The sequence below is a fragment of the Ranitomeya variabilis genome, chromosome 4 (assembly GCF_051348905.1).
Source record: "Ranitomeya variabilis isolate aRanVar5 chromosome 4, aRanVar5.hap1, whole genome shotgun sequence".
Lineage (NCBI taxonomy): Eukaryota > Metazoa > Chordata > Amphibia > Anura > Dendrobatidae > Ranitomeya > Ranitomeya variabilis.
Genome location: NC_135235.1, coordinates 438,075,094 through 438,096,927, shown reverse-complemented (window position 1 = coordinate 438,096,927; position 21,834 = coordinate 438,075,094). Strand labels below are relative to the sequence as shown.

At 43.5% G+C, this 21,834-nt stretch overlaps 2 protein-coding genes across 4 annotated transcripts in view; both read right to left on the bottom strand.

Moving 5' to 3' along the window:
• Nucleotides 1-1,542, bottom strand: part of MYCBPAP (MYCBP associated protein) — a 118,040-nt gene extending 116,498 nt beyond the window's left edge. The window contains exon 1 of one of the 2 annotated variants that reach the window (XM_077251454.1): nucleotides 1,380-1,542. In XM_077251454.1, the coding sequence (XP_077107569.1) occupies nucleotides 1,380-1,428 (49 nt within the window). In that variant the 5' untranslated portion in view covers nucleotides 1,429-1,542. The remainder of the gene's footprint in view (nucleotides 1-1,379) is intronic. The other variant, XM_077251453.1, reaches the window with a different exon arrangement.
• Nucleotides 1,543-2,531: 989 nt separating this feature from the next.
• RSAD1 (radical S-adenosyl methionine domain containing 1) lies at nucleotides 2,532-20,402 on the bottom strand. Of its 2 annotated transcripts, XM_077251450.1 has the most exons (9): nucleotides 20,112-20,402; nucleotides 18,764-18,897; nucleotides 17,930-18,134; nucleotides 16,436-16,801; nucleotides 16,157-16,220; nucleotides 15,525-15,672; nucleotides 5,774-5,828; nucleotides 5,043-5,146; nucleotides 2,532-2,871 (listed from the first exon to the last, which is right to left on the bottom strand). In XM_077251450.1, the coding sequence occupies exons 1-9, from the start codon at nucleotides 20,283-20,285 to the stop codon at nucleotides 2,727-2,729; spliced, it is 1,395 nt and encodes a 464-aa protein (XP_077107565.1). In that variant the 5' UTR covers nucleotides 20,286-20,402; the 3' UTR covers nucleotides 2,532-2,726. The 2 variants fall into 2 exon arrangements, with proteins under 2 accessions (XP_077107565.1, XP_077107567.1); XM_077251452.1 differs by lacking the exon at nucleotides 5,043-5,146 and having other exon boundaries at nucleotides 2,681-2,871.
• Between the last annotated feature and the right edge of the window lie 1,432 nt (nucleotides 20,403-21,834).

The following is a 21,834-nucleotide window of genomic DNA, read 5'->3' as shown; positions in this document are numbered from 1 at the left end:
CAATCACCTACAAGTATCTGTTTATATCCAGGTACAAAGAGCTTTTATACTTTGTTTTTGATGAACAGGATTTCTAACCAAATTGTAAAATTAGTCATATCCAGTCTTAGCTCTCGCTCACACGAGTGTATAGCACGGCCGATGTTTTATCGGATAGCACTTGGCCCAATGTTATTCTATGGAGCAGTGCAGATGTGAGCTTTTTCTTATGCTGAGAAAAAGCTCTCCACATGCTGTGAGAGGATCCATAATTCGGATCACATGCACCCTTATAAGTCTATGGGTAACATCGGACTGCACTCAAACACCATCCGAGTGCAGTCCGACATTCATGGACTCAGACAATGGAGAAATATAGTTGTGCTGCGATTCTCACATGTGATCAGTAATCTGACAGAGCATGAGCCGTCCTTAGCATAATCGACCAGGGTCTCTCACACACCACACTGTGACCCCGGACTTAGTAAATCTGACACTGAAGAGACAACAGGTGTCTTCCAACATCTTTTGAGCTTTCTGATTGACTTGTATTGTAAGGTTCACAGAGTGGAGAATGGTCAGGTGACATTATTTAACCGCTTGGCCTCTTTGGAAACCTGAACAAGTTAAAGGGAATCAACAGGTTTTTGTTACACCATTTGAGAGCAACATAATGTAGGGGCAGAGAGCCTGACACCAGCGATGTGTCACTTATCGGGCTACTTACTGTCACTTACACACACGCACTGCCTATACACATAAAGCTGCCAATCATTGCTGGGGGGGGGGTGTTGGGCTACCTAGCAGCAGGTTTACTTGTCCTCTAACAATAAAATCAGTGTTTTATCAGCAGGAGATTATTAAAACTACAGCAAGCAGCCCATTGAGTGACACATCGCTGGAATCTGATCTCTGCCCCTACATTATGCTGCTCTCAGATTAGGTGGCAAAAGGAGACATATTCCCTTTAAAAAAAAAAAAAAAACAACGTTTAAAACCTGAACATATGGGCAGTAGGTTGTTTTGATATAGAGACGCGTGTGTGTGTTGGGGGGCTTCTTCAGCAGTTTTCTGAGGGCACCCACCTTTAGGGTATGTTCATACAGACTGTGGCTAGAAATCCGGGTATGTTCCCCCAAAATCCACATGGCAGACACCTACAAAACCAGTGCTACTGTTACCAATGGCAGCCCGGTGTCGGGGGGCTGCGTCCATACACTGACACATAGCAGATATGGGACAAGGGGGCCCACAGGTGGGAGCCTGCTCCTCCTCCCCAGGACGCACTATGGACCCCACAGCCCGGCCCGAGACCCCCTGGCTGGTGTGAGCAGATCCCAGGGCACTGCACCATACGTCACCGGTCGCTACACGATCTCCCAGCACATATCTTAGATTACCCGGCGGAGTCCTGGAACGAGACTCTCTTTTTCCAGCTTTGTTCGCCATGCTGTCCTGTCCTGGAACCGGCGTCTCTATGGTAACGGTAAACAAGTCAGCCCTCCATCCGTACCTCCTTATTGACACGGACTACAAGTCCCATGAGCCTCTGCGAACACACGACTAGCTGCAGTTCCAAAGCGACGCAGCCTTAGTCCGTGCGCGCCCCCTAGTGGCGCCTCCATAGAACGCACTAGCTGTGCGCGCTCCTCCAGTACTAACAAGCTGTGAATGGCAGGGGTGGTGTGAGTACACGTGCCCCCTGGCGGCATACGGCGGTACTCTGCAGTCTTCAGCTGGTCACCCTTCAAAAGGAGCTTCCTATTGATGGCAAATCCACATTGCAGCCAGTTTAAAGAAGTACGTGAAAAATTGGGTACATTGCATCTGTGAAATACACGGACGTCTGAATAAGAGTTTGCCAATAAGAAAGGACTATTGAAATGAAGCACAGCATCTTGTAGGGGCCATAACCCTAATAAAATGTTGACGCAACTCGAGGCTGGGCTAAAATTTGGAGACCTTGGGGATTCTCATGCTATTTTCACCCAGCTCCATCAAAGTGGGCAAAGATGGGGTGGGACGAAGGCGAGACAATGAGCAGCGGCGCTCACTACGCCACAAATCTTACTCTGGCAGGGACTGGAGACTTATGGCAAAAGGAGGACACGGTCAGCTCACCCTGAGAAGGATATGCATGGGCGGTAGAGAGCGTCCATAGCATTGTGGCGAGGCGCACGCTTCTCGTCTGATGGTCTCTTAATGAACTCCAACACACCTCCTCATCAAGACCAGCATGGACAATGACGGGCTGAAAGGGAGTCCTACATTCGGGTGTTTAATGGAGCCTATGCTTGGTGCACCATGGAGTGGCCACAGATCCGGGAACCTTCTCACCTGCAGTTTTCTATCTCCCCCTCCTTGATTGACAGCGTTGGCCTTACATAGATGGGGAGTAAGCAGGTAGGTATGGAAGGTGCCCTGAACTGTGGCTTCCCCCCGGGTGCACTGAGAAACTCATTAGTGTATTGCAATAAAAAGCAATTTCTGGCAAATGCAGCAACGAATTTGGACCAAAATCAGATATCACAAAAAGTAATGTCACACGTAAGTGTAAGAAATACCCAAATATCTTTATTCAGTGATAAATACCATATATAAAGTTACAAAAAATAGTGCAAACATCCCCACCATAGAACTGGTGGGAGCTGGTATCTTGTATAGTCTCAATATACAGAATATGGTGTCCTGGATACAACGTGGGACCCCGCTGCGGCAGGATCTCTACACAGTCTGCGCCAGGATCTCTACACAGTCTGCGCCAGGATCTCTACACAGTGTGGCAGGTGAGGTTTTGCGTTCTCAAGATTCCAAGAATCTTGAAACTGGTTTAAGATTGGCAGCAGAAGACCGTCAAGTACAGCGAGTCCCATCCAAGTGCAGCGAAGACCACTAAACAAAGATAGAAAAGTGGAATTATTTTCTTGTACTATGCCACGGTCACTTTTCTATAAATATAATCTCAGATACCAAAAGCTCTAGATAAATGTAACCTGTGCACCCATAAAGTCTCCATACACATTAGATAAGGTCATCCAAACCTACTTGTAAGGAGACTTCCCGACTCTTCCGGACCTAGAATATAAAGGGGGAAAGAATTGGGCAGCTGAAATGTGCACCTCCTTTTCATTTTTAGGGAGGATGAGCCGATGCCAAAGGTGTCAGGGCTTTCGCCTCATAGAAAACACAAGAACACTTTGTGGGACTGAACACTTGTGTGTATGGGGAAGAAGAAAGAGGCATCTTCTAGTGAACGTGGGTGTCATGTATGGCCAGTGTAACTGAACTCGGTTTTTATTACGACCGCCCCTTCCCATATTGAAGGACCTCTATAAAGAGAACACCAGTGGGGGACTGGAGCCGGCGAGCTCTGCAGAGCTTTGCAGTGCGACTAAACTTCTCCGCTACCAGTCAGTGATTTTAGGGACGTGGAAGATTCCGTACAGAATTCAGTTTTCAAAGCCTTTGTTGCAGATTCTGTCTCATCTGAAGGAAGAACAGCGCTTCATGCAGCGTTAGATTTCATCAAAACTACAGACAGAGCACACTAACCTAAGTTTTCAAGCTATGGGGCACACATGGTGTGTGACAAACAACAGATCTGACAATGCAGATGTGAAAAACTATGACAAGAGATTCAATACGCACTGCAACGATTATTGGAATATCTGGGGTCCCAGCTTTTGAATTGATGGTTTCTTTATTACTGCTGGAACAGACGACACTGTGGCACCTGCTAATGTGTTTACATCGGATTTCTGCAACTTTGAATCTCGGCACAACAGAGATCTTTGGAAGTCCTAGAGATTTCCTTGTTACTGGGTCAGACATCTGAAAAAGTGCTACACTGGGTACGAGCATGAAGGTTCGAGTTCCCACAGATGCACGTCTCATGGCTGCTAGGCTGCCGTCACACTAGCAGTATTTGGTCAGTATTTTACATCAGTATTTGTAAGCCAAAACCAGGAGTGGGTGATAAATGCAGAAGTGGTGACGTGTTTCTATTATACTTTTCCTCTAATTGTTCCACTCCTGGTTTTGGCTTACAGATACTGATGTAAAATACTGACCAAATACTGCTAGTGTGACGGCAGCCTTAGACAATCCCTGTATTTCTCACGGCTGTTAGACAGCAGTAACATATGCAGGGATAGTCTAACAAACAGGCAATCCCTGCATGTGTTGCAGCTGTCTAACAGCCTCGTGACTAACATATTTTTCAGGCTCACCGAAGACACTCGGTTAGCACCCGAGCATGCTGAGATAACACCTTATTCAAGCACATTCACTCATTATTATCCCTTAAAGGAGTGGCATGAAACATAACTCAGCAGTAAAGTACACACTAAAATATTTATCTGCTATAGAGGTAAAATAAAAATATTTCCCAGAGTGTGTCTTTAAAGTGAACCTGTCACCCCCAAAATCGAGGGTGAGCTAAGCCCACCGGCATCAGGGGCTTATCTACAGCATTCTGTAATGCTGTAGATAAGCCCCTGATGTACCCTAAAAGATGAGAAAAAAAAGGTTATATTATACTCACCTGGGCAGTCGGGCGGTCCGATCTGGGGCCTCCCATCTTCTTATGATGACGTTCTCTTCTTGTCTTCACACTGCGGCTCCGGTGCAGGCGTACTTTGTCTTGTTGAGGGCAAAGTACTGCAGTGCACAGGCGCTGGGCCTCTCTGACCTTTCTCGGCGCCTGCGCACTGCAGTACTTTGCTCTGCCCTCAACAAGGCAAAGTACGCCTGCACCGGAGCCGCAGTGTGAAGACCAGAAGAGGACGTCATCTCATGAAGATGGGAGGCCCCGGACCGGACCTGCGACACCCATCGGACCGGACCGGGACCGCCTCTGGGTGAGTATAATCTAACCTCTTTTTCTCATCTTTTAGGATACATCGGGGGCTTATCTACAGCATTCCAGAATGCTGTAGATAAGCCCCTCATGCTGGTGGGCTTAGCTCACCCTCGATTTTGGGGGTGACAGGTTCCCTTTAAACATGCAAATTAAAAATCCTTTATATTCAATGTTTTTCTTTGCTTAGGATTTTCTTACTTACTTCTGATCTAATACCAAAAGTCCATTCTTCTGTAGATCCCTCAGTTCTTGTGATGCTTCAAACAAGCTATGAAGGCTGATTACAGGGGAGAGCGTATTCCAGCGCTGTAGAATATGGAATTAGAATTAGGAAAACGTATTACTATGTACACAGGAACCTTCATACACCCGACAGCCATCTCCCTTCTGCCCCCATACACAGTAATGCTCAGTTGAGCCTAGCGCCCCTGTGTTCTCTATGAGAGAGTAGCTGCCCGACTCCTCTGGCAGCAGATTACAGCTCTGCCGTACTAAAGGAATTCCGATGTACAGCTCCTTCTCGCCAACATCATCTCGGGGCTCGGGCTCGGCCAGCTTTAGCCTGTGTATGGGGGCCTTAAGAATCCTACGTTTTCTGCAATTCATTTCAATAGTATTCACGTCTTAACCCTATAAATGTCCAACAAATACAGTCCTTATGTTTCCAGAAAGCCATTTATTACCATGTTCATCACCATAAATGTGTACCGTTGAATTTCTGACTTTAGTTTCTTTTGGTTGAATGATACGACCCCTGAACCACCCTATTCCTCATCATATTGATGAGCTGTAATATAATTTGTAGGACTGAGCAAGGGATGAAGAGGGCTTTTCTTTGTGACCATTTTCATCTGATGTCTATGGAACCTACTTGTCTGGCAGCCATGAACACACAATCTGATTCCACCTCCGCTTACAGCACATCGTCCGTACCTTATGCGATATTCCAAAGTCTGTCCGTAAACCCAGCACTAACAGTTCTGAAACGCTGAAGAAAAGCAGCAGTGTATTAATTGCGGAAAATGACATCAAAAGTTTTAAGAGTTTATCTCAACAAATCCTAAGTAAAAGTTTCTGCAGCGAGAAACAAATATGATTTCACGATACAGAATTTAAGTTACAGACTTTCTTTTAATGGCAAGATCCACTACCCATCTCCATTATATTATCTATCATTATCAGAAGAAAGACAAATGGCATGCTAGATTTGTGTCCTGTGCATGCTGATAAAAGTTTTTTACTGTACAGAATCAGGTTTTGGAACAAAAAAAAAAAAAAAAATTGCAGCAAAACATGAAAACATGATACCTGCATTTTTGGTGCGTTTTTTCACCACCCATTTAAGTCAATGGGTAAAAACCAGCACCGGAGTCAGAAAGCCAAACATCCAACTCCGACTCCTCAATTTCCATGACACCGACTCCATCAAAATGGGCTCTGACTCGGACTCCACAGCCCTGGTAAACGCTGAAAGAAGTGACATGATCTATGTCCAAAAAAACCATTCAAAGCACAAAATAGTGAAAAAACAAAACAAAAAAAAAAACAATGTGTGTGAATGAGACTTCTCAAGTCTCATAGCTGTGTTTTGCAGTGCCAGCAAAGCCTGAAAATTTGCATTAAAAAACACAAAAAACCACTGAAAAACACCCTGTGTGAACTTAGCTTAACCCCTTCAAGATGATGCCCTTTTTCGTTTTTGCATTTTCGTTTTTCGCTCCCCTCCTTCCTAGAGCCATAACTTTATTTTTCCGTCAATATGGCCATGTGAGAGCTTATGTTTTGCGGGACGAGTTGTACTTTTGAACGACATCATTGGTTTTACCATGTCTTGTACTAGAAAACAGGAAAAAAAAATCCAAGGGTGTAGAAATTGCAAAAAAAAAGTGCAATCCCATGTGTATTTTTTGTTTGGCTTTTTTGCTAGGTTCACTAAATGCTAAAACTGACCTGCCATTATGATTCTCCAGGTCATTACGAGTTCATAGATAAAAGATAACCTAGACAAGTTTGGTGTCTAAGTGGTGAAAAAAAAAATTCAAAACTTTGATAAAAGAAAAAAAAAAAAATGCGCCATTTTCCGATACCCATAGCGTCTCCATTTTTCGTGATCTGGGGTCGGGTGAGGGCTTATTTTTTGCGTGCAGAGCTGACGTTTTTAATGATACCACTTTTGTGCAGATACGTTCTTTTGATCGCCCATTATTGCAATGTCGCGGCGACCAAAAAAACATAATTCTGGCGTTTCAAATTTTTTTCTCGCTACGCTGTTAATGCTTTTTTTTTTTTTATTGATAGATCGGGCGCTTATGAACGCGGCGATACCAAATATGTGTATGTTTGATTTTTTCATCATTAGATCGCTGCGATGTAGCTGAATTGCAGGCTTGCTATGAGCGGCGACCACAGGGTGGCGCTCACAGCAAGCCGGCATCAGTAACCATAGAGTCTCAAGGACCTCTATGGTTACTATCCTGATGCATCGCTGACCCCTGATCATGTGACGGGGTCGGCGATGCACTTATCTCCGGTCGCGCGGCCGGAAGCTTTAGTTAAATGCCGCTGTTAGCATTTGACAGCGGCATTTAACTGGTGAATAGCGGCAGGTGGATCGCGATTTCACCCGCCGCTATTGCGCACCTGTCAGCTGTACATAACAGGTGACATGTCGCGACTGATGTGGGCTCAGGGCCGGAGCCCACATCAAAGGGGGAGACACGACATGCGCCATACTAGCACGGGACATGTCGTGAAGGGGTTAAAGCATGTGAAAGGGACACAAAAACAGCTAGTCTTGCACTAAAGAGGAAGTCAACTTTACAGTTCTTTAGACACATTTTTCTAAATTTCAATGGAAAGGGAAGTTGTACAGGCGGGCAAATACATGCTGTGGGAAGTTCTCCTGCAGCGGCAGTTATAGTTCTCCATAGAACTTTATGAGAACTGTCATCTCCCTTGTCAGTAATGGGAAAGTCTGACAGATTTGTGCCTGTGAATTGTGAGTGAGATCAGTCCAGGAGTAGAAAGCAGCACATTTGTCTAATTAAATATGTTACAATTTTTTTTTTTTTTTTTTTCATAGTGTGATACAAATGGGATAAGATTGATTGTATGGATGTAATAGATAGGTATCCAGACATATAAAGTGATCAATATGCTTTCTTGCTTTAGAGTGTAAGTACAAGATTATTATAGGACAAAATATGGCTGTAAAAAGAGAATAATCCAGTTGAAATTAGCTTTTATTACTCACAAAACAGGAGTATAAAAACCTTGAAAAGAACAAAGTAACTGATAAGACCCTTGGAAAAACAACTAAAGGCCCCGTCTCACATAGCGATTTACCAACGATCACGACCAGCGATACGTCCTGGCCGTGATCGTTGGTAAGTCGTTGTGTGGTCGCTGGGGAGCTGTCACACAGACAGCTCTCTCCAGCGACCAACGATCAGGGGAACGACTTCGGCATCATTGAAACTGTCTTCAACGATGCCGAAGTCCCCCTGCAGCACCCGGGTAACCAGGGTAAACATCGGGTTACTAAGCGCAGGGCCGCGCTTAGTAACCCGATGTTTACCCTGGTTACCAAAAAAAAAAAAAAACAGTACATACTCGCCTTTCGGTGTCCGTCAGGTCCCTTGCCGTCTGCTTCCTGCTCTGACTGAGATCCGGCCGTACAGTGAGAGCAGAGCGCAGCGGTGACGTCACCGCTGTGCTCTCACTGTACGGCGGCACTCAGTCAGAGCAGGAAGCAGACGGCAAGGGACCTGACGGACATCAGATGGTGAGTATGTACTGTTTGTTTTTTTTACATTTACGCTGGTAACCAGGGTAAACATCGGGTTACTAAGCGCGGCCCTGCGCTTAGTAACCCGATGTTTACCCTGGTTACCAGTGAAGACATCGCTGGATCGGTGTCACACACACCGATTCAGCGATGTCAGCGGGACCTCAACGACCAAAAAACAGTCCAGGCCATTCCGACACGACCAGCGATCTCACAGCAGGGGCCTGATCGCTGGTACGTGTCACACATAGCGAGATCGCTACTGAGGTCGCTGTTGCGTCACAAAACTAGTGACTCAGCAGCGATCTCGCTAGCGATCTCGCTATGTGAGACGGGGCCTTAACTGCACATGATCTTAAAAGGAAATGACTCGCTAGAAGATTCTGGAAGTCTTCATTGCGCATGACAGTGCGTGATGAAATATAGAACGATGATTTTGTAGAATGTACTGCACAGAAGCGGATATAGTCAGATAAGAAAAGAATATAAAAGAATGGGGATGATTCAGTGAGGTAGGGACTTTCTTCAGACAGGTGAAGCAGACGTGCTGGCAGTCTTGATGTTTTCCCGGAATTTTCCTCCTCACTAAATCGAGGTCCCTCTGATTGAGGAGTGATGCTACAATATCGGGTGATGTATTGATGCTTATTCATTCCTATGCAATTTCTTGCATGTTTATGACATGGACTCTGATAGTCACTATATATCCAATAATAATAATAATAATAATCTTTATTTATATAGCGCCAACATATTCCGCAGCGCTTTACAGTTTAACAGTTTCAAACAACAATCATAGGTAACAATGTTAACAATACCTTTAATTCATGATTAAAATTGCTATTATATGTGAATAAAATACCAGGGCTGTGGAGCCGGAGTCGTGGAGTTCGGAGTTAGTTTTCGTTGGAGTCGGAAGAAATGTACCGACCAACTTTAAAAAAAATGTATTAATATTTCATAATTGAACTTTCATATGAATTTTATAAATGTTACTCAAATATATATATTCTATCAAACTATGAACAACAGTGATAAGGAGTTCTGCTGGAGATAGAGACATTTCTAAAGGTACCTTCACACTAAGCGACGCTGCAGCGATACAGACAACGATGCCGATCGCTGCAGCGTCGCTGTTTCGTCGTTGTGTGGTCGCTGGAGAGCTGTCACACAGATGGCTCTCCAGCGACCAACGATGCCGAAGTCCCCTGGTAACCAGGGTAAACATCGGGTTACTAAGCGCAGGGCCGCGCTTAGTAACCCGATGTTTACCCTGGTTACCATTGTAAAAGTAAAAAACAAACAAACAAAAAAAAAAAAACACTCACATTCCGGTGCCCGACGTCCGCTTCCCTGCACTCCTCCTGCATCCTGTGTCAGCGCCGAACATCTCCGGCATCTCCCACAGAGCAGAGCGGTGACGTCACCGCTCTGCTTTACGGCCGGCACTTACACAGGATGCAGGAGGAGTGCAGGGAAGCGGACGCCGGGCACCGGAATGTGAGTATGTGTTTTTTTTCTTTTTACTTTTACAATGGTAACCAGGGTAAACATTGGGTTACTAAGCGCGGCCCTGCGCTTAGTAACCCGATGTTTACCCTGGTTACCAGTGAAGACATCGCTGGATCGGTGTCACACACACCGATTCAGCGATGTCAGCGGGAGATCCAGTGACGAAATAAAGTTCTGGTCTTTCAGCAACGACCAGCGATCTCACAGCGGGATCCTGATCGCTGCTGCGTGTCAAACACAACGATATCGCTATCCAGGACGCTGCAACGTCACGGATCGCTATCGTTGTAAAGTCGCTTAGTGTGAAGGTACCTTTACTTCTTGTGTGTCACTGTTCTCCACTGCCCTTATCTAATCTTATACTTGGTTAACCTCATGCTGCCCCAACCCCCCTACTTACAATGTATGAAACTGCAAGTGAAAATGTGTTGCAAATTCTTAGTAGTAAAGCTCCTCCTGTAGACTAGATGTTTACTAGGTGTGCGTCTTCCAAGCATCTCACAGCTGCTACTCAGAAGAGGAAGACTGTAAGAAGTATTATCCCTTCAACAAACTTTGCATCAGTTAACTGTGAGTACATGAGGAATAACAGTATTACTGACCACTATATCAGTTGTACGACCTGGCAATAATTTTGTACAATTGTTTTTAGGAAAAAACAATTGTCATTTGGATTGTGAATGCAGAATTAAAAACCTGAGAATGTCAAAGAAGCGTCACATTAAATCAGCTGTATTTGAACATTTCACCATCACTCAAGATAGAAAACATTATGTCTGTCAGTGTATGACAAATGATCCAGACGAAAACAAATGCTGTGAAGCCAAGATCAGTGCATATTCAGGCAAAGATAAAAATGCTCCTACCAGAGCTTCTAATCTAAAGAGACATTTACAGCGCTTTCATCCAGAAGTACTGAAAGCAGTGGATGAGAAAGACTGCATCCAAACCAATGAACCAGTGCCCAGCTCTTCCAGCCAAACAAAGGAGCAGAGAACTTTGCAGCCATCAGTTGCAAGATATTTTGTCAGTGACAAAGTTACTGTGACAATGACAGTAGATACATTTAAAAAACAAATCAGAGCTTGTTGTAAAGGATAGTGTGCCTATTTCATTATTTTCACGGCCAGCTTTTATGTGTCTGAATGGGGAAATGGCCCGCAAGCTTGGTGTTTCTCTGGAGAGAGAGAGTATTAGAAAATTAGCAATCGAAGAAGCTTTTAAACCAAAGGAAGAACTTAAAAAAAACTCTCAAGGGACGCCTTCGGTTTCTTAAAATGGATGCCTGCACACGTCACAGAGTGAACTATTTTGCCATTAACCCCTTCCCGACATGTGACGGTATAGTACGTCACATGTCGGGACCCCCGCTTTGATGTGCGCTCCGGCGGTGAGCGCACATCAAAGTCGCGACATGTCAGCTGTTTTTTACAGCTGACATGTGCGCGCAATAGCGGCGGGTGAAATCGCGATCACCCGCCGCTATTAACTAGTTAAATGCCGCTGTCAAACGCAGACAGCGGCATTTAACTACCGCATCCGGCCGTGCGGCCGGATATGAGCGCATCGCCGACCCCCGTCACATGATCGGGGGTCGGCGATGAGTCAGGAAGGTAACCATAGAGGTCCTTGAGACCTCTATGGTTACTGATTGCCGGTGGCTGTGAGCGCCCCCCTGTGGTCGGCGCTCACAGCACACCTGCAAATCTGCTGTGTAGCAGCGATCTTATGATCACTGCTGCATAGCAGAGCCGATCGGGCTGTGCCTGCTTCTAGCCTCCCATGGAGGCTATAGAAGCATGGCAAAAGTAAAAAAAAAAAGTTTTTAAAAATGTGAAAAAAATAAAAAAAATATAAAAGTTTAAATCACCCCCCTTTCGCCCCAATCAAAATAAATCAATAAAAAAAACCCCCAACCTACACATTTGGTATCGCCGCGTTCAGAATCGCCCGATCTATCAATAAAAAAAAAGCATTAACCTGATCGCTAAATGGCGTAATGAGAAAAAAATTCGAAACGCCAGATTTACGTTTTTTTGGTCGCCACGACATTGCATTACAATGCAATAACGGGCGATCAAAAGAACGTATCTACACCAAAATGCTATCATTAAAAACGCCAGCTCGGCACGCAAAAAATAAGCCCTCACCTGACCCCAGATCACGAAAAATGGAGACGCTACGAGTATCGGAAAATGGCGCAATTTTGTTTTGTTTTGTTTTTTGCAAAGTTTGGAATTTTTTTTCACCACTTAGGTGAAAAATAACCTAGTCATGTTAGGTGTCTATGAACTCGTAGTGACCTGGAGAATCATAATGGCAGGTCAGTTTTAGCATTTAGTGAACCTAGCAAAAAAGCCAAGCAAAAAACAAGTGTGGGATTGCACTTTTTTTGCAATTTCACTGCACTTGGAATTTTTTTCCCGTTTTCTAGTACACGACATGCTAAAACCAATGATGTCGTTCAAAAGTACAACTCGTCCCGCAAAAAATAAGCCCTCACACGGCCAAATTGACGGAAAAATAAAAAAGTTATGGCTCTGGGAAGGAGGGGAGCGAAAAACGAAAATGGAAAAAGCTCCGGGGGTCCGATTTGTTTGTGACAAAAATGAAATCGTTACCAAGACATTGGCAGTAAAAGACACCAAAGCTCATCACACCAGTGAGTTTCTCCAGGTCTTGGTGGAAAAGGTTCTGCAAGACTATGAACTTAAAAAAGAGCAAGTTCTTTCTGTCGTAACTGACAATGCTTCAAATATGATAAGCAGTATTAAGCTAATGAATGAGAGTAATGATGGTGACCAGCAGCTAGAAGAACATTCTGGGTCCACAGACACAGAAATGTTTGAAATAGAGGAACACAGTATTGTAACTGAGGAGCAAACTGAAGTTGCTTCAGATGAACAGCAACATGATAGTTTAGATGATCTTGTTCAAACTGTGTCAATACGTTCTTTCATTCATCACATGCGCTGTGTTGTGCATACGCTACAGCTGGCTATAAGAGACAGTCTGCAAGAAGGACATGCTGCTGCACTGATTGGCAAGGTGAGAAAATTGGCTACTGTTGCCAGAACCCCTAAAGTTGACTCAATTTTGAAGAGACGTGCTGGAAAAGGGGCAATTATTGATCAAGCCACACGATGGGGCAGTACTTACTTAATGATTCAGCGCTTGGTTGAACTGAAAACCTTTCTTGTAGACATGGCTAACCCTCAACTGACGCTAAATGAAAGTCAGTGGAATCAGGTGACCGAGCTGGAAAAATTGCTAGAGCACCCATTTACAGTGACTAAAAAATTACAAGCAGAGGACTTAACTCCAGGTATTTTCTTAAAGGAGTGGAAGAACCTGATGTTTCGCCTGTCCCAAAGAGGAGGGTTAATTGCAAGTGGCATTGCTACATCAATGAAACGGAGAGAGGAGCTACTATTACAAAATAACATTCTTTTGGCAGCTGTTTATGTAGACCCAATGCATCGGATTCTTCTAGATGATCAACAGCTAACTAAAGGAAAAGGGGCTCTGTTTGAAATCGCAGTAAGGATGAAAGGGTTGCAGAACAGTCAGGAGGAACAAGAAGAATTTGGTCGTCCTGCCACATCTTCACCCTCATCAACTGATGAAGAATTTAATTTCGAAAAATATTTGGATCACAAGGACCGTGCAAAGCGTTCCCGCATAGAAGAAGAGTCATCCCCATCAAAGAACACAGCCAGTACATTTCAGCAGAATTTTTCATGTGCACTAAAAGAAATTGAGAAATTTGACCGTTCATAAAAAATAACAGAGCAACAAGCGATTCCTCTGTATCCTGACATTGTCAGAGATGTTGCCCGAGTGGTTACTGCTTTGCCACCAACCCAAGTTAGTGTAGAGGTTGTTCTCTGCTCTCAAAATAATTAGATCAGATTTGAGGGCATCCATGAAGGAGGATCTGACAGAGGCAATACTTTTTCTGAGGACAAATTTATAGATTTCTTCTTATTAACTGCATAACAATGTTTATTGCATATTTACTTACAAGAGTTTAAAAACGTTTATAAAAGTTATTAGCTATATTCTAATTGTATTCTAATAAATATAGTTTTTGCTCTAAGTGGTCTGATAACTTATATGATGGTGAGAAACTGAATAAGCACGATGTTAATATTTTACAACAGTAAATTTATTGTTACGAATTGGCCATTTATGAAGGAGTCGGAGCCGGAGTTGGAGTTGGAACCTGATAAAATCCAGGAGTCGGAGTCGCAACTGTGGCTTACCGACTCCACAGCCCTGTAAAATACTTTGTTTTACCACAAGAACTGTTCTCAGTTGTGCCTTCTTTCACACTTCCGTCGGTACGGGGTCGTCGCTAAGCGTCGGCGTGACATACCGACAGACGTTGTTAAAATTCAGCACAACGTTTTTCAATGCATCCGCTGCCCATTCTAAAGTCCTGGGGAGGAGATAGCGATCTCCGCCCGGGCACGCGCACTCCAAAGTGCAGGATGCGACGTACGAAAAAACATTCCCTTAAACGTTTTTTCGTGACGACAGTCTGCCAAAACACGACGCATCCAGTGCATGACGGACGCGACGTATGGCCATACATCGCGATCCGTCGACAATACAAGTCTATGGGAAAAAAACACATCCTGCGGGCTCATTTGCAAGATTTGTTTTTTTTCCAAAAACGACGTATTGCGACGGATCTAAAAAGACGGAAGTGTGAAAGTAGCCTTACTTGCATGTTAGTGAGCGAGCTGTAAGTTTAAATTGAGTTGGTAAGACACATGGGTAGTATCAATTTATGAATCAAAATGCATACAATGGTACTCTTTAGGAATAACCCCTTGGGCAAAACAAATATATGTAGTGTAGGGCATGAGCGAGCCGTGTCTGACAAAGTTTCCGCTTAGTGCTCCAGGACTCCTCGTTTCATACTTTGCCCCTTTAAGCCCTGCCTCAGTGTTACTCAAAGTGCTCCTTTACACGAATACACACATTACCATTAATATAAAGGACTGAACTTGTTATAATACTTTACGCTTTATCTGAAAGAAAGGTAAAAGTAGCTTGAAGACCACACTATTGCAAGCATGCAATTGTCTATGTAACACAGACTGCTCTTGCATCAGAAGACTCAGACATATAAGAAGTTAGATCAGGTCGGGAGACCTGGCATTGGGTCCACGTCTTCCAATCTAAGCACAGTCCGTGTACACGAATCGTGTAGGCAGCCTTACTAAACAAGAAGACACTGCTGGCAATGACAGATTGGGTGCAGTCCATTTTATCCTGTAGGATCACCTTCAGGATGTTCTCCTTTACAATTTGGATTTGGCTAAAGAATCTGACAGCTAAGATTTAATGTATAAAACAGTCAAAGGGAATACTCACATATCAAAGTCACTCTGCTCAGTCACTTTCCGCGTGCCATGTCCGTAACGCCCCACTTCCTTCATCCATGGTTCTGGTTCCAGGGTCTGAATGCGGGCTTGCCTCTGTTTACCCTGACTGGTGTGGACTACAAACCTCCCGTGGGCTCCTATGAAAGTAGAGTATGAGTACAACATTCACGTCTCCACAGGATCCAATGTGTAAACTCGTCAAATAAGTGTCCTATCGCTACCATCTTAAATTGGAAATCACAATTGTGGTCTAAATGAGATCATAAGTCTTTTCTCCGAGGGCAGGTTTCCTGATTTAAAAGGGATTTCCTGGGAAAAATCCTTTTTTGAATGCACTGGACTCCCAGACCAAGGCAATGTATGATATTAACTGACTGTTGATCCTGCACCGAACTCCCTCCTTGCATTGCAGATCTCATGACCATTACACATCTCAAATTTGCTAACTTCCTGTCGACAGACCAGAGCAGAAAAGGAGGAAGAGCTCTGTCGATGGGAAGTCACAGCTGACATCACTCCTTTACGGCAGAGACTGTGAAACCCGAAATGAACAGATTCACAAAACACATTCACACAGCGGTCATTGGTAAGGCACTTTTAATAATCCTGGATTTTACTTACCTGGTCCTATACCAATGTACTGTTTTCCACACCAGTACGAGAGGTTATGTTTGCTCACTGCACCCTACAAGAGTGAAATAGATCAAATGCAACCATCAATCTTTCTGGTCAAGCAACTCTAACTTCACCTTTTTAAAGGTATCAGATTTATGCACTTTAGTAAAAAAATCAAGCAAATTTTCAACCCTTGGCTAGATGGGCATGCTTCACTTTATATATACAAAATGTGACAAAAGAAAAAACATCTTCATTCACTGTAAAGTGTGTGAAAATACTCACGTTTCTGGCAAAATTTGATACTTCATACTGCCTGAATCCGGCTTCTTGTAGAATCTTCCTGGCATCTTCATACATCTGAGCAGTAAGTTCTTGATCAGGAAAAGAAAGTTGTGCTTTCTCCTTCCAGCTAAACATCATAGTACCCCGCTCCAAGGTGAGCTGATATAGAGACACGTGGTCATCACACTGCTCCATCAGCCTGTGTAATGTACTGTGCCAGGATGCCAGGCTTTGACCCGGGAGGCCAAACATTAGATCCACTGAAGTTCTACCAGGGAAGATCCGACGTGCCTCCTCTATTGTGCGCTGTGCATCTGACGCTGTATGTGTCCTACCAAGGAGCTGGAGGTCATGATTATCCAAGGACTAGAGCCATAATAAAAAACAGAATTACATACAGAAGCAAACAAGTATGAGCAGATGAAAGAGACATGAACCTTTCTACATTCAATTTAGATTAGTCTCATCATCCATGAGGTGACATTTCATGACCTGTCATCCTGTCGTTGAGGCTGCCTACTATTTGCCCTATAGACTATTGTTCCCGTATTTTAGTGCTTTATGAAGTTCAAAGGCGGACCCTGCAACTGCTATGGGGCTTCAGGGCTGTGAAGTCGGTAAGTCAAACCTCCGACTCCAACTCCTGTGCATGACTGACTCCACAGCCCTGCCTCACTACTGAGCATGTGCATAAAGTGCAGCACAGATTCCGCTCAACTAAAAGCCCAGATCCTAAGACAAGGAACAGAACAGACATTTATAGGACATTTATTAACTTTCCCAAATTATGAAAAAATGTAAAGCACATCCTGCATTGTACTACTGTACACAATTTATTATGTATTTTATGAGTTGGTCCATTTTATAACGATTCTACCAAAAGGGACACCGACTCCACAGCCCTATGGGGCTCACAGACTGCATAGGCCGAGCTCACTGTCAACAGGTTTATACAACTCCCTTTGAAGATGAAGTTATTCCCCACTTTGTGCTGTCTTAGTAGGTCAGAATTTTATCAAATAGTATCTTATGCTCATGCGAGCATCATGGCTTCCATTTATAACAAGGTGATGAATACTTGGTATAATGGATCACAAAAGACACCAATAGACCACATTGACTTCATTGGGATCTTGATGTGGAGTTTGGTATTTTTGACAGGAAGAATAGCCCTATAAAGTTGGAATGGACCACTGCTCTAAAAGATCACTGCTCACTGCAATTGTGAGAGGTCAGCCCAGAGAGGTCTCACTGTATCCATGACAGAAAAATCTGGCCTAGATTAGGGGTGGTTTTCTCATTGAGATGGTTTTTTGGAGAGATATCACTGCAGAAATCCAAACCTTCTGGTGGACAAGCAGAAGTTAAAAGCAGAGCTACTGTAAACTCAAACAACCAGGTAAATACAGTGTATTTACAATTTTATAGAACAGCCATGATAGAGCCTACAAGACGATACCAGAATATCCCCCAATGGTAGTATAATGCACTCACCTGTACCCCCACAGAGAGGCGATTCACCCCCGCATCCCGGAATTCCTGCAGTTTGCTCTCCCCTGATGATGTGGGATTAGCCTCCAAGGTAATTTCAGCATCAGGTAGTAAATATGCATGCTTCGATATCTCCTCCAAAACAGCACCAATGGTGGACGGACTGGCGAGACTCGGGGTGCCCCCACCAAAAAATACGGAGGGTACTCTGTATGTAAATATATGGAGAAATAACCAGGTTTCTCAATGAACCTCTGTATTGATCCATTTATTGAGATTCCTACTAGAATTCATAGTACTGTTTAACCCGATAAGCACCAGAATGTTTACAAAATGTTTAGCTTGTATACTTAATATTTTACAATAATCTATTGTTACATTTTTTTTGCTGTATCTATTTTTAAAGCATACCTCCACTTCCAAAAGAAAAGCTGCTACAGTGCAGGACTCTACAGTATAATCATTTTTCTAAAAAGACTATGTTCATGATTTTTGAGGATAACCGGCAGTACAGACCGCCTGAAGTCCATGCTGCGGCTGCGTACACTAGGCAGCATCCTTCACCTGCTGTTAGATTTGAGTATCATAGGAACTGGCTGGTCCGCCCTACCCTGGCTGGTCCGCCCTACCCTGGCTGGTCCGCCCGTTTAATAAAACAGCTTTACAAGTCAACGCGTTTCAAGGTCACGCCGGACCTCTTCATCAGGAAAAACCTGCATTTAGAGAAATGACACTGTGCCAAATTGGTCCACATGTCATAGATGTAGTAATATGGGCCCACCACAATAAAAGAGCGTGCACCCCCTGTTGTGGTTTGCCGCTACATCCCTTTCTCACCTGCGCACCTGGCTGAGCTGGATCAGAGTGCGAGCTTCTTGTACCAGACAGGATCGGATGGCGTCCTCATTGTCAGCGCGACGTATGTATTTGTTGAAATTGCAGTAGGTGCAGCGCCTCTCACAGTACGGCCACTGAGGGAACAAGGGACAGGCTGGCAGAGGTCAACATCGCCCATCTCTAGGGTAATAAAATACTGGGAAACCAATAACATACATTGTCCAAGCAAAACTGCGTGTATGAGCTTGTAGACTGTCAACTACGGATTGCATTAACCCCTTCATGATGTGTGATGTACATAAAACGTTGGGTGCCAATGTTATATTGCCAGCATGGGTCTGTAACAGCTCCAATCAATGCCATTCTGAGTGACTTAGAGCAGCATTTAAATGGAAAATGTGCCAGCTCCCATCAAACCCCCACCATGTGATAGCGGGGTACCAGTAGGTTATTATTATAGCGCTTTACGTGTGAAAAGGGGTATATACACATAAGACCTGGCAATCACCTGGAGGGAGCAGGCAGACGCCAGCCCATTGGCAAGGAAGAGCTGGCCGGGTCGCAGCGCCGTATTTGTCCAGTCTCTCCATATTGTCCCCGGACAGATATACAGACTTTTACAATGTTTCTCTGGAAGGTCGTAGTGTTTCAGAGAAAAACATACCTGGGCACAGTCGGGCAGCCATGCCTGATCAATGCAGCAGGAAGCAACTGACAGGTTTCATTTTTCTGTAATTAGTATGGAAATTGCCATAAAATAAAAAAAATTGCATTGCCTGTATCGATGAAAATATATTTCTCTAAAAAAAAAAAAAAAAAAAATCATCAATAAAACCCATCAGCTCGTTACAACTAAAGGAGAAAAAGATAGGCAACAACGACCCCTCGCAGAGCTCCGTCAGCGGAAAAATTAAAAAGTTCAGAATTATTTTATTTTTTATTAAAGTGGAAAAAGAAAAAAAAGTGTGGGGCTGCTGTAACCGCACTGGAAACACACAGGGCGAATCAGCCCTCATGTACAGCACCATGGAATCAATGGTGCTGCTATATCAATAATAATAATCGCAGGTTTCCTCTGTCCAGCACACGGTGTGGGCGGCATCAGCCCACAATAAAAAGCCCTCATCATACCGCGAATATGCGCGGCTGGGCGAGAAGGGGCAGACACACAGGGCGCTTAGTACAGCCGAGCTGGGCGGACAGAGTGCACCCCTGCATGGCACCCATCACTAAGCCAGATTCGGATTGGGGGGGAATGGAGGAGAGGGGATTTTGTAGCGGACTAATCAGGTGCGCCCGAAACGACCGTCTATAGCAGTGTGCCTGAGTGACAGTGGCAGCTACTCACATGCACATAGACGGCCGCGGCCTCCTCCGCGCCACACACGTCCTGGCTGTAAGCCCTGCTGCTGCTGCTGCTGCTGCTGCTGCTGCAGCACATCTTCCGTGCCACGGCCGCCGCCGCCACAGACGCACGGGGTCGGAGCAAAAGCGTCATGTTCTCCCATAGGAGTATTGTCATCCACCGAGCACGGCAATGTCAGCCAGCGCACCACACGCGCCGCACATCGCTCACTTCCGGGTGGTCCCCTGCTGGAGGCAGTGTGTAATAGCAACGTGCAGTGAGTGCAAAAGCCCTGCATGTGTGCTGGTCTGTAATCCATATATATACTGCAATAACCACTGCACACGTATATTATATATAATCTATAACCACTGCACACGTATATTATATATAATCTATAACCACTGCACACGTATATTATATATAATCCATAACCACTGCACACGTATATTATATATAATCCATAACCACTGCACACGTATATTATATATAATCTATAACCACTGCACACGTATATTATATATAATCTATAACCACTGCACACGTATATTATATATAATCTATAACCACTGCACACGTATATTATATATAATCTATAACCACTGCACACGTATATTATATATAATCTATAACCACTGCACACGTATATTATATATAATCTATAACCGCTGCACACGTATATTATATATAATCTATAACCACTGCATGTGTATATTATATATAATCTATAACCACTGCACACGTATATTATATATAATCTATAACCACTGCACACGTATATTATATATAATCTATAACCACTGCACACATATATTATATATAATCTATAACCGCTGCACACGTATATTATATATAATCTATAACCACTGCACGTGTATATTATATATAATCTATAACCACTGCACACGTATATTATATATAATCTATAACCACTGCATGTGTATATTATATATAATCTATAACCACTGCACACGTATATTATATATAATCTATAACCACTGCACGTGTATATTATAGATAATCCATAACCACCTCTCGTCTCCCCCCTTTTCCTCATAGTCTGTAAGCTTGCGAGCAGGGCCCTCATTCCTCCTGGTATCTGTTTTGAACTGTGATTTCTGTTATGCTGTAATGTCTATTGTCTGTACAAGTCCCCTCTATAAGTTGTAAAGCGCTGCGGAATATGTTGGCGCTATATAAATAAAATTATTATTATTAATTATTATAACCACTGCACGTGTTTATTATATATAATCCATATATACTGCAATGACCACTGCACGTGTATATTATATATAATCCATAACCTCTGCAAATGTATATTATATATAATCCATAACCACTGCATGTGTATATTATATATAATCCATAACCACTGCACGTGTATATTATATATAATCTATAACCACTGCATGTGTATATTATATATAATCCATAACCACTGCACGTGTATATTATATATAATCTATAACCACTGCATGTGTATATTATATATAATCCATAACCACTGCATGTGTATATTATATATAATCTATAACTACTGCACGTGTATATTGAGAACAAAGAGGATACAAGAGTACACTGGGTATTCAAATTTATTATTAATACAAAATGTAAATACACACATAAACTGCATAAATATGAGGCATATATAAGATACATATAAAGTGCATAAGGATGGAGACAAGTTCTCCCCCAGGTGAACGGCGCCCAGAAAATCAATCTG

Bases quoted from the DNA above. Each gene is read 5' to 3' on its own strand.
- RSAD1 (XM_077251450.1), bottom strand. From the start codon at position 20,285: ATGACAATACTCCTATGGGAGAACATGACGCTTTTGCTCCGACCCCGT. The intron at 16,221-16,435 runs GTGAGTATTTTC...TCACTCTTGTAG, and splicing joins TATCAAATTTTGCCAGAAAC to GGTGCAGTGAGCAAACATAA. The intron at 5,147-5,773 runs GTACGGACGATG...CATATTCTACAG, and splicing joins ACTTTGGAATATCGCATAAG to CGCTGGAATACGCTCTCCCC.